Source organism: Triticum aestivum, chromosome 6D, assembly GCF_018294505.1.
Source record: "Triticum aestivum cultivar Chinese Spring chromosome 6D, IWGSC CS RefSeq v2.1, whole genome shotgun sequence".
In the NCBI taxonomy this organism is placed as follows: Eukaryota; Viridiplantae; Streptophyta; class Magnoliopsida; order Poales; family Poaceae; genus Triticum; species Triticum aestivum.
The window spans coordinates 494,879,611-494,892,230 of NC_057811.1; the positions used below are offsets into that span (position 1 = coordinate 494,879,611).

General features: G+C 43.2%; 1 protein-coding gene across 4 annotated transcripts; it reads right to left on the reverse strand.

The window, feature by feature from the left end:
* Positions 1 to 5,994: 5,994 nt before the first annotated feature.
* Positions 5,995 to 11,264, reverse strand: LOC123146387 (disease resistance protein UNI). 4 transcript variants are annotated; one of them, XM_044566045.1, is made up of 4 exons: positions 11,016 to 11,263; positions 10,570 to 10,721; positions 8,937 to 10,154; positions 5,995 to 8,855 (listed from the first exon to the last, which is right to left on the reverse strand). In XM_044566045.1, the coding sequence occupies exons 3-4, from the start codon at positions 10,125 to 10,127 to the stop codon at positions 6,213 to 6,215; spliced, it is 3,834 nt and encodes a 1,277-aa protein (XP_044421980.1). In that variant the 5' UTR covers positions 10,128 to 10,154; positions 10,570 to 10,721; positions 11,016 to 11,263; the 3' UTR covers positions 5,995 to 6,212. The 4 variants fall into 4 exon arrangements, with proteins under 4 accessions (XP_044421980.1, XP_044421983.1, XP_044421981.1 ...); XM_044566048.1 differs by having other exon boundaries at positions 10,570 to 10,667; positions 11,016 to 11,250; XM_044566046.1 differs by having other exon boundaries at positions 10,570 to 10,764; positions 11,016 to 11,250.
* Positions 11,265 to 12,620: the final 1,356 nt, after the last annotated feature.

Consider the following 12,620-nt stretch of genomic DNA (forward strand, 5'->3'; position numbering starts at 1 on the left):
CCAAGCTCTCGTTCAAAAGAGACTTTGTCATCTCATCGATAACGTCTTCAAGCACGTCATCAGGGCTGTGCCGCAGAGGATCATCTTTCTTGCCTGTGTAGGTGCACATCAAGCCGGGGCGGCGGCTCAATGGAATAACTCGCCAGGCGAGCCAGACCCGGACTAGATCAATGCCAGTTAACCCGTTCCCCAGAAGAGCTTTGATCTTAGCTAAGGTGGGGGCGAGTGTTTTGCGTTCGGCGGCTGTGATCTTGTCTGGAAGCGGGTGGTTAGGCCCAAGACGTGTTGCGCGAAACCCGGGCAGAGGGTTCTCACCAGCCGGAGAGGTATCTTCGCAGTAAAACCACGTCTGGTTCCAGTCTTTGGGATGACTTGGCGGGTCGGCATAAGGAAAGATTACATCCCTGCGACGCTGGATCGAGACACCACCAAGTTCTAAACTCTAGCCGCTGGCGCATTCATTCTGGCGGTTCAAATTGAATAACTCTCTGAAGAGTAAAATATTGGGTTCTTCTCCAAGATAAACTTCACTGAATACTTGGAAGTTGCAAATGTTAGACACGGAATTGGGTCCGATGTCTTGTGGGCGAAGATCAAAAACGTGCAACACATATCTGAGGAATTTTGAGCCGGGTGGAGAGAAACCCCGGTTCATATGATCTGTGAAAACAATAACTTCCCCCTCTTTGGGTTGAGGGAATTCCTCCTCCGGGTTAGGAGCACGATAAGACATGACTTCTTTCCTTGGCAGATAGCCGGTCTTCACATAATCATCAAGAGTGCTGTCTGTGACAATGGATTTAACCCAGTTGCAAGAAGTGGGGGCCTTGGGTGCCATTGTGATGGAGGCATGAGAAAGAATAAAATCCCGGTTCAAATTTAAGCCGGACAGAAAAAGTATTACAGGTATGTTCAAAATGGCGGCTTATGAAGGGGCCTAATGGTATAAGGATAATTATGTCAAGGTTATTTAAGCCGCCATAGGTGTTCAAAGTTATCAATTGAGCATCGTCTCTTTAAGCCGGTGGTAAGAGTCGCCATGGCTAGAGCGATCTAACAAGTCTAGATTTTTGCCTAAGTATTACATAAACAGGTTTCACAAGCTGCAGCTATTATTTTGGATCAAATGGTCGTTCAGAAAAGAAAAATTTCTAGACCTAAAAACATGGTACAGAGGAGTTCATGCATTCTAATGAAGTTTCTTTGCGAGAAAAAGGGATCTATTAGTATCAAAAATGGACACGAAACAGCTACCGCATGGTTTCCATATCACTTTTGGATCAAAAGAAGCTGCAGAGGAAGAACTATGAAGATGCTGTGATGAACTACGAAGAACACAGGAACCCGCAAACCCTAATGCAGATCTAAGGTGCGGGAAGGAGAAAACTTACAGCAGCAGGTCTGCTGCGGAGGGGCACCGCCGTTCTCTGGACAGATTCAGGTCGATGCAGCGGCCGAGGTCGACGGAGATGAGGTGCGCTGCGGCGGCGGCGGAGCTCGAGCGACAGTGGGGTTGCGAAAGGAAGAAGACGATGGAAAGGGGGAGAATGAAGAAAGACCACTCGTGCCTATTTATAAGGGAAAAACCAATAAGTGGGCGCAAAAAACAAGGAGACCGAAAAATTAAGTTATCCAGCTACAAGGACGCCTCGATTTTCGGGATGGTCGTCAAGACAAAGATCCATTGAACAAAGTGTGCTTTTATGACAGATGACGTCATGGCGGTTTACAGCAAAACCAGAGGATGATGTCATGGCGGGTTATGGAAATTTTACAAGGACCGAAGATTTTTTCTTAAAGCGTTGAAGATTGACATGAACCAGTCCAAATTAATCTGGGGCCTAATGTTGGGGATATAACTGTTGGGGAACGTAGTAATTTCAAAAAAATTCGTACGCACACGCAATATCATGGTGATGCATAGCAACGAGAGGGGAGAGTGTTGTCCACGTACCCTCGTAGACCGAAAGCGGAAGCGTTAACACAACGCGGTTGATGTAGTCGTACGTCTTCACGATTTGACCGATCAAGTACCGAACGCACGGCACCTCCGAGTTCAGCACACGTTCAGCTCGATGACGTCCCTCGAACTCCGATCCAGCCGAGTGTTGAGGGAGAGTTTCGTCAGCACGACGGCGTGGTGACGATGATGATGTTCTACCGACGCAGGGCTTCGCCTAAGCACCGCTACAATATTATCGAAGTGTAATATGGTGGAGGGGGGCACCGCACACGGCTAAGAGATCAATGATCAATTGTTGTGTCTATGGGGTGCCCCCTGCCCCCGTATATAAAGGAGCAAGGGGGAGGCCGCGGGCCAAGGAGGAGGGCGCGCCAAGGGGGGAGTCCTACTCCCACCGGGAGTAGGACTCCTCCTTTCCTTGTTGGAATAGGAGAAGGGAAGGGAGAAGGAGAAAGAAGGAAGGGGGCGCCCCCCCTCCCTAGTCCAATTCGGACTAGTCCATGGGGAGGGGTGCGGCCACCCTTTGGGGCCTTTCTCTCCTTTCCCGTATAGCCCATTAAGGCCCAATACGAATTCCCGTAACTCTCCGATACTCCAAAAAATACCCGAATCACTCGGAACCTTTCCGAAGTCCGAATATAGTCGTCCAATATATCAATCTTTACGTCTCGGCCATTTCGAGACTCCTCGTCATGTCCCCGATCTCATCCGGGACTCCGAACTCCTTCGGTATATCAAAACACATAAACTCATAATATAACCGTCATCGTAACGTTAAGCGTGCGGACCCTACGGGTTCGAGAACTATGTAGACATGACCGAGACACCTCTCCGGTCAATAACCAATAGCGGAACTTGGATGCTCATATTGGCTCCCACATATTCTACGAAGATCTTTATCGGTCAGACCGCATAACAACATACGTTGTTCCCTTTGTCATCGGTATGTTACTTGCCCGAGATTCGATCGTCGGTATCTTAATACCTAGTTCAATCTCGTTACCGGCAAGTCTCTTTACTCGTTCCGTAATACATCATCCTGCAACTAACTCATTAGTTACAATGCTTGCAAGGCTTATAGTGATGTGCATTACTGAGTGGGCCTAGAGATACCTCTCCGACAATCGGAGTGACAAATCCTAATCTCGAAATACGCCAACCCAACAAGTACCTTTGGAAGCACCTGTAGAGCACCTTTATAATCACCCAGTTACGTTGTGACGTTTGGTAGCACACAAAGTGTTCCTCCGGTAAACGGGAGTTGCATAATCTCATAGTCATAGGAACATGTATAAGTCATGAAGAAAGCAATAGCAACATACTAAACGATCGAGTGCTAAGCTAACGGAATGGGTCAAGTCAATCACATCATTCTCCTAATGATGTGATCCCGTTAATCAAATGACAACTCATGTCTATGGCTAGGAAACATAACCATCTTTGATCAACGAGCTAGTCAAGTAGAGGCATACTAGTGACACTCTGTTTGTCTATGTATTCACACATGTATGAAGTTTCCAGTTAATACAATTCTAGCATGAATAATAAACATTTATCATGATATAAGGAAATAAATAATAACTTTATTATTGCCTCTAGGGCATATTTCCTTCAATAACTACTGGTATGACCCGCCCAGTAGGGGCCGGATTATACCTACTAGCATTCTCGAAGCCCAAGACCAAGGTTGAAGATGGCGGGTCAGTTAAGGGCCCAAAGCCTAGAGGCGACTTAAGGCCCGTAGTGATAAACCACCATAAGTGCGTGACTTGTATTATAAGGCAAGAATAGTTAAGAGACCGAGCCGGACACTGTTTATGAGCCGGCCGGGACTCTGAGAGCCGCTGGGCGTTAACCTCTGTATATAAAGGGACGACCCAGCGGCGGTTCAAGGTAGGTAACATCAGATCGAGAGCTAGGTCAAGCGATTCGCTCCCTGGTTATCGAGACATAAGCAATCCCACTCCAAACTGGATCGTAGGCTTTTACCTTCACCGTAAGGGGCCGAACCAGTATAATCCTCGTGTCCTTTGTCCCGATTTAACCCCTTTAAGCTTCCTGGTTGCGATGGCTCCACGACTAAGTCCTTTTCATGAAGACATCTGCCGTGACAATTCCACGACACTCCCCAAAGAGGGAGAGAAGCAGAAAATAATCTCCAAGGCTAGACACAACTAGAGGAGAGCCGGTTATGCGGCGTCTCCCTCATGAGCATAATGAGACCTAGCCACAAACAGCATGTAGGGCTATTACCGGATGATGTTTCCTGGGGCCCGAAGCTGTCTAAATCCTTGTTTTGTGTGTTGATCCGCCTCGCGTCTCTCGTCCAAATGAACCCCTCTCAAGCTACCACATAGATGCATTGGCCTCACGACTAAGTCCTCACACTAGGACATCTGCCGTGACAATTCTACGACAACTTGGGAGTAGGTGTTGCTGATGCCATTTGAATTTCCGAGCAATCTCGCCCTTTCCAGCTGACAATTGTGCTTGACATTTCTGTTCCGTGGAGCGCAAGCGCACACAGCTAGCTAGCGGCAGCAAGCCAGCAACACAGTTTCCTTCCTTATCTGAATTTGATTCTCTCCAATGTTCCTTGCATCATTTGCAAGCTACACAACGCGGCAAGCCCGCAACACAGTTCCTTTACTGAATCTGAGCCCGTCCACATGTAATTTTCTTTGATTCATTCCCAACTTCTTTCCCTAAATTTTACTTAGGTTATTGTCTATTTGTCTGTATTACCATAAATAAATTGTGGAAGATCTTGTTCGGTGGTCTTGTTGTTTGTAGACTATGCAAAGGCACAATTGTTTAACAAAAGTTTTCAATTGTTAGCATAAATAGTTCACTCAATTGTGTTTACAGTTTAGTGTACATAGCTATCAGCCATGAGAAGGCTGGTTATTCAATAATGTACTGAGTACTTATTATGTCTACTACTACCTCTATAAACTAATATAAGACGTCTTAAATCATCTAAAACATCTTATATTAGTTTACATAGGGAGTAGTATATAAAATTATAAATAAATGGTTCAGAATTTGTGTTGTACTTTAGCTTGGCCCGCTCAGCTTTTTGTTTCTAGCTCCTCCACTGAGTTACAGCTCTCATTTATGTATACAAATGCTCCCTGTTCGAGTAGTATCATAAGCAAATGATCAGCAGATTAGCTAGCCTGAGATTGGCTCCTTAGGTCCATCCGTTTTTTGGGCCTTCTTTTCCGGTGGCTCAAAGGCAACGGAGGTGATGTTAATCTGGAGTTTACTTCTACCGGCTGCATGTCATATAATAGAGCAAATACTTTTGACTGTTTCATCATCATGGACTAATTGTGTTATTCTTTACTCCCTATGCTGAAAAGCGAGTAAAACACATGCTTTAATGTCCGTTCAAAATTATCTTTTTTTCCTCAAATTAAATTATTGTGTGTAATAATATATTTGCAGTAAATGAATAATGTTGATATCTTGGATGAAAGCTAAAATGATAGATTGTGTTCTTCTCTACAGGAACTAGATAGACATGTGATATGAGATGCTTAGTTGATGAACTTTTTCGCAATATACATGTGATATTTAGACAAACCCAAATATCCCTTTTCCTTACATGCTGGGTATAATTGGCCTTTTGGTTTATTTTGAAGAATAGTATTTGTGACTCAAAGAACAAGCTGTATCGATGGAGGTGGTGAGCATGGATTTGTAGGCGGAGACAACAGGGAGGAAGAACAAGAATAAGAAGAAAACTGATTTGGCAGTAAAAAAGGTTGAAAATGTCACCTGAAGTGCATTAGAACTTGAAGATGTATGTTCGACATGAATAGTAACGAGCAACTAGAATATGTGTGCCCCTGTGCAACGCATGGGCATTCACCTAGTGATGCTTAGAAAACAACAGGGCAGTTAATGAGCAACACTGGATCGCATCGATCTACTCCCCATTTCATCTCGTCTCTCGTCCCTTAAAAAATAAATCTCGTCAGCTCTGGCTGCAGCAACAAGTTTTATAAGACTTAATTGAAACAAGAGGGGTGCTCCGCCGAAAGCAAAGGAAGGCATGTACAGTTGCACATCCTGGCTGCAATAATTTGAATATTTCCTACGTACAATGTTTGCTACTTGTGTCTTAACATGAGACCATGAGTGTCCATGCCAGGAGAAAGCAACATCTATTACATACATCATGTAATTAATGGACTAACTACTAATCATACAAATCAGCTTCGCCCAAATTTCGTTGAAATTTTTAACCCTGATGTCGTCTGCCAAATTTAAGATAGGGTTGCAGGATAGTTTTGACACCTTCTTCGCATTCCAGTCTCTCCCAGCATCGAGCATCATCAAACCGTAGCTCCTTCAACTTTGGCGGCACACTGTCCGACTGGAAAGGAAGCCTCTTCAATGCGAGACTACCTTCAAGCTCAAGTCGCTCTAGGGATGGGAATTCCATACCATTGTCCCCAATAGTTTCCAACGATTCGTTATAAATAAGAAAGAGAAGCTTGAGGCGAGGAAATGTTTTTGTCTTGTCCTGTCCGTTGCACAATTTGTCACCATGGCACCTCATAAATGCTTGCACCATGCCATCACAGGAAACTATATGAAGTTGTTCAAGGCGAGGCAAATGCATAACCCAAGAGAGGTGCAATAGATGTTGGCACATAATCAATTCCAAATAAGCGAGCCTTGGGAATATAAATGCTGGAGTTGCTCCCATCCACTTTATCTCTCTCAAGGATCTCGTCATAGTTAAATGGAGGTTGTTGAGAGCACCAAAACGGTTGTTTGGTTGTTCCGTATCATGTTCTACTGTTATTTCTCGAGTGTCGATTTCTTCGTTGATATCTTGTTCAAGAAAATATCTTTCTAAATTGATATCCAGTTCATACAAGGTCCTTTGTGCAAAGTCGGTTGATAAAATACGAGTGAGTGCACTTACATCATTTAGAGCCAAATATCTAACAGGGAGGTTTGCTGCTTCTAGTGACTCCAACTGAGCTAAATCTCTTACCAGAATACCAAGCGCTTTCAACTGAGGTAGGGTGCCCAACTCCCGGAATAGGAATAGGGTACATTTTCTTAAGAGACTCCTCAAGTCTATTACCTGCAATGCTTTAAGTCTAGAAATGACCCCACTTGGTATTCTCACGTAACCACTACCAGACTTTAGGTACAAGAACTTGAGGTTGATAAGCTTTCCAAAGGATTGAGGCACTCCACTTTCCCCAAATACATTTTCTGACAAATCAAGGTATTCCAGGTTTACCAAGGAACATAATTCTTCCGGTATCCTCTTGAGGTTGTTTCTGCTCAAATCCAGATATGTCAGTGAAGTGCAATTCTTAATTTCTTCAACAATGCTTTCATCCAATTCGTTGTTCCGAAGGCACAAGATCCTCAATTTTAATGGATCAAGATTAAACCTGATAGGAATTCTGTTGAAACTCAAGGAGATGCACTCAGCTTTGTTTGAAAGGATAATGATTCTTTTGTCTCTGCCACCTGGTGCCGCCACAATCCATTTGTCATTGTTCTCACCATAGTCACAAGAAATCCATAAAGCCATATCACGAATCACATCATGCACTTTAACAGAACCATGTGAATTTTCAAAGGAAGATCCTGGGCGAACATCGCTGCTCTCTAGCAAACATGCAGCTGTAAGGTCAGCTATCAAACTATATGATTTCCTGAAGGAATATTCTATGTCATGCTCATTCACTAGACCTAAGCCCATCCAACATTGAGCAAGGTCAACTTTGCGAATCTTCGCATCCTCTGGCCACAGTACACAAGTCAAAAAACAATATCTTAATGTGTCGTTTCTTAATTTCTCATAACTAAACTTCAGCTGCCTGAAAACATTAGTTTCCATACCCAGTTCTATTGGATCTTTGTCCTCAGTGCAGCATGATTTTTTCATATATTGGATGGCAGTTTCCCATTGATACTCATCTTTCTGATACATTGCCTTTCCAATAGTTATCAAAGCTAATGGCAAGCCTTTCAGTTCCTTCATAAGTTCTCTAGCAAGATCTTCAATATGGGGACTAGAAAGAGTTTCGGCATCAATATTTTCTTCAAATAGCTGCCATGCCTCATGCTCCTGCAGATATGCGACTTTTAACTCTTTCTTCACCTTCATTTGGCCGCAAACTTTTCTTAATCTTGTTGTTAGCACCACTTTTCTACTGAGTTTGTTTACACTTCCAAGGGGATATGGTATTCCAACATCTTCTAGATCAATTTCATCCCATAGGTCATCCAATAGTACAAGAAAGCTTTTCGTCTTCATGTACTCATATATGGTACGACTTTTAGAACCACTGCTTGGCAGCTTGAACCTTTCTATGATTTGCGACTGGACCTTTTCCACCGAGCACTCTTTGGAGGCAGTTACAAAGAGAACAAAATTAAAGTCCATGCCCTCTCCAAATGAATTATTGATGTTTTTGAGAAGATGTGTTTTCCCCACTCCACCTGGACCCCAAATTCCAATCATTCCCACTGTGGGTTCATCCTTAATGAAGTGGAGCGCATCTTGAAGGTTAAGGTTCTCAGCTGACATAGATGGACCAGGCATCTCTTGTACAGGAGGTGGCATTGACTCAACAACAATAGTACTGGGACAAGTACTGAGACATTCTTGAACCTCACGAAGCTTCTCAGATGCCTCCATGGTAACATCCATCTTCAACTGCCTGGAACCGTGAGACATCACTTGTACATCATGAATGATGTTATACACTTTTTGCAGCCATCTTTTCGCCTCATTCGTTGGTGTTTTATTATGTTGTAGCTCAGCATCCGCGATCTCCCGGTGGACATCCTTCCCCTTGGCATTCAGGTCTTCTGTCGCATTCTTGAGATTTCTCACAATCTTTTCCGCCTTCAAGGACAAATAACACACATAAATTAATAAATATTCAAAACGACAATATGAAAAATGAGCGTTGATATAAATACTTACCAAATTTAATGGGTCGCCGTCCCTTCGAAGGTTTGCTTTCCTTACGGCATCAATTGCATCTTGCCACCGCCTTACATCTCTTATTCCTTGCATTACCTTCCCATAACGTATCAAATCTGATGGCAGGCTTTTTAGTTCTCTTACAAGTTGCTCTGCAAGAGCCCCGATGACAGGATCAGAATAAATATCCTGCGCACCAAATTCTTTTGCAAACAACTGGCGTGCTTCATCCTCTCCCAAATCAGGCACATGTATATCCCTTTCTACATCCATCAGATGACATATGGATTGTGATATTGATGTGACTACCACTTTCCTCTGCACCCAGCGAGAAACTTGCCCGGCTTCCACAACTTGCACATCTCCAAGAGGATATGGAATGCCAGCTGCTTGAAGGTCTAGCTGCACACGAAGGTCATCCACCAACAGCAGAAATTTTTTTTTGCTGAGCAGTTCAGATATCCTGGTAGCTTGAGTTGCCACATCAGGAACCGCGTCTGTACGGAGCCTGCTTACGATTTGAGCTTGTACCGAGACCTCACTGGAGGCTGTAACAAAGATGACAAAATCAAAGGGGCATTCCTCAAGAAATGAATCGTTGATCTTCTTGAGAAGATGTGTTTTCTCATCTCTATCTGGACCCCATATTCCAATGGCTCCCACTGCCGTAATGCACCTGAGAGCATTGTTGAGAGTATCCTCTCTGCTTGGCGGAAGTTGAGCAGAGTGGGTGGACAAATCTACAACAGGAGGCGGAGGTGGTATGCGTGTGATATTATTGGGTTGAGGTGTGCTACTGATATATGTTCTCACAGCATGCACCTTCTCAGCTGCTTCCTTGCTGGTTTTATAGTTTCCCCAGCAATTCATGGAGCACCCAAAGATTCTGCACCTCTGATCAAAAGACTCGCGGTTTGCCGCTTCTTCAGATATGGCTTGCTCCGCCCTTCGCACCCAATCCTTTGCTTCTTCCGTTGGTATCAGGCCATTCCTTTCGCCATCTGTAATTCTCTGTTTGATACTATGTAAGTTGCCTTTCAAAGTCTCAGTTTCAGTCTTGTGATTCCTCACGTTTGTGCGAGCGGTGAAGCAATACGTGGCATTTGTGGAGAAGAGCGTATAGAATGGACTTATGACCGTGTTGACAGTATTTCCGAGCAAAGGACCAAGCGCTGGCGGGACGATTGGCATTTTTGGCACTTGTTCGAAGAATCAGTACTGCAAGACAGACAATTGTTGTGTCTCAGTGATGTACTTATATGGCAAGAAAAAACACCAATCAGTTACGTTTATGAAAAGCATAGACTGCATGCAATGGCAGATGAAGCGCGAGCTTTGAGATGTTGAATACTCATAAATCTTGTGTCATTATGTTTGAACTTGTGCAAGTTTACACTGCTATACTACTTGTAACCCAATATGTCTTACGTGATTGTATATGCTAACAGATCCCTATGAAGAACTTTTCTATATGGAAGGCGTATTATATACTCCCTCCGTCCGGAATTGCTACATCCAGTAATTCCGGACGGGGGGAGTATATGACTGCATCAGAAAGTTGTTGTGGAAATATGTTTGATTGTGGAGATAACACTTGTTGTAATAACAGATAAGTTCGCAAGAAAGTGCTTACTGTGTCTCTTGTATAATAATTGCAGGTAAACAAAACAATCTTGGTATATATGTTCCTCCAGGAGAACTAATCTTGGTATGTATGTTCCTCCAGGAGACCTAACCACACAAATGAAAACATGGCCACGAGAAGATCCTGTTTGAGTCTTGTTTCTTCATTCAGATAGGACACCGATGTTAGACGACGATGGGAAATCTTGAGAAGTTTTTATCAGTTTTTGGGCAGAAGCATATTGAGTATCAAGAGACTAAGAAATTCATCAAAGGCTGCTAGCATAAGACGAAGTAGAATATATATATCACGCTCTATATGGATGATGTACTGTAACTTGAGCTATAGCGGATTGGAGTTGTGGAAATATGTCCGCTAATTGTTAAGAGGTTTGAAACTGAATAGATAAAAGATAACGCTACAACAGATAAAGTTGCAAGAAAGAAAGTGCTTACTGTGTGTCTCTTCTTTTATGGTGGAAGGGAAGAGCCCTTCTCCGGAACTTGTTTCAGAACAAGTATAAAGGTTTGGTTTTGTCACAAGGAAAAGAAAACTTCCTCCAATAGACTATTTTGACACAGAAAGAGATATTGTGGATGCAGAAGAAGAAGAAGAAGAAGAAGAGGAAGAAGAAGAAGCAGAAGAGGAAAATGATTGTGGGAGATTGTGATTGGGAAGGGATCCCTTCCCTTGGAAGTGAGGGAGAGAATAGTCAACAACCAAGCTGCAGAAAACTGCTCAATTATTGGCCATTAGTTTATATCAACTACCAGCTACTCCAGAAAGCAACTGTTGAGAAGCTAATTAAATTGGTTGGTGATTGCTTGGGACCCATTTTCTCAGAAAGCAACTGTTGAGAAGTGGAACTGGAATCCAGGAGGAAGGGACGCCATGGCTTGTCTAACAAGATCCAAGCTCGGTCTTAGCTCAGATAGCAAGGAAATGTCTGACTTGGAGAAGCAGAGTTGTCCAACTCTGCCAATCATTTGCAGAGTTTTTCATAGCAAAGGACCTGTATGGATGTGTAGTTTTAAAGAATAAAACTTGCTGTTGTCAAACCTAAACACACATAAGCCTATATTGTACGTCAAGGTAAAACATATGTGAAGTAATTTTACCTTGACGTATGTTTGATTGATATCCTTATCAGTGAGAGCCTCCCAGTCATGCGAGCATGTAAACCTTGACTTAGTATAAGCTGGTGGATCTTCACCTATCATCGTCGTCCGATGGAAAAAATGTGTGCAAATGATTGACATCATGGTAAATCCAAACAGATACATTGTGGTTCGAAAAGGAGGATTACCCCCGGCCTCTGCATCAAACGATGCACCCAACCATCTTTATTAAATTATTCAACGGAGTCTCACAAAACAGATACATGCATCAATCCAAAGCCACCTTCCTGACGACCACAATCGCTACACTACAAGTCGGATGAAGTGCCCTGGCGCATCCACGCACACCATCTAATCTGGTGGCCTCACCAGGTTGCCCCACGGCGAGCCGAGAGCACCAACTGGTCTAGCAGACCCTCAACACGCACACGCTTTAGAATCCGCCGCCACTGAAATCAATGATGCCACGACAACATTACCTTCACCGATCCAAGAAATACCATCAATGATGTAGCTCAAAATAGGTGCAAAGTCAAATGATTGTAGCTTCAAAGAAAGGGAACATTAAGAAATAAAAATGAGAATATCAATAGTGATATGATAGCCTATTTGCTTTCTATGCTTATTGCATTCTCTTTCATAGAATTAGATAATACTAAAACAAAAAAGGGAGTCTCAAAATTGATAGATAGCTAAACTATATCAAGACTCGTACAAAGATGAATTATGCAAGCATAAAGACCGGCAAACAAAAATACCATAGCCTTATAGATCTAGGAGATTATGCAATACTTGGAGCATTGTCGAGCTAGAAGTATTTATGATACTAGAACACACGAGCAAAAAGGACCACCTACCAAAATCCTCTGCATGGTGGGAGGCAGGAACTAAGTCATTACATGGGCGCAGTGCATATCTATAGGGGAAATCAAATGAACAGTC

What these genes read in the sequence shown, in the direction of transcription:
- LOC123146387 (XM_044566047.1), bottom strand. Translation starts at nt 10,127, where the DNA reads ATGCCAATCGTCCCGCCAGCGCTTGGTCCTTTGCTCGGAAATACTGTC. An exon ending in ACGGCGACCCATTAAATTTG is followed by an intron (nt 8,856 to 8,936) that starts GTAAGTATTTAT and finishes TTGTCCTTGAAG; the next exon opens with GCGGAAAAGATTGTGAGAAA.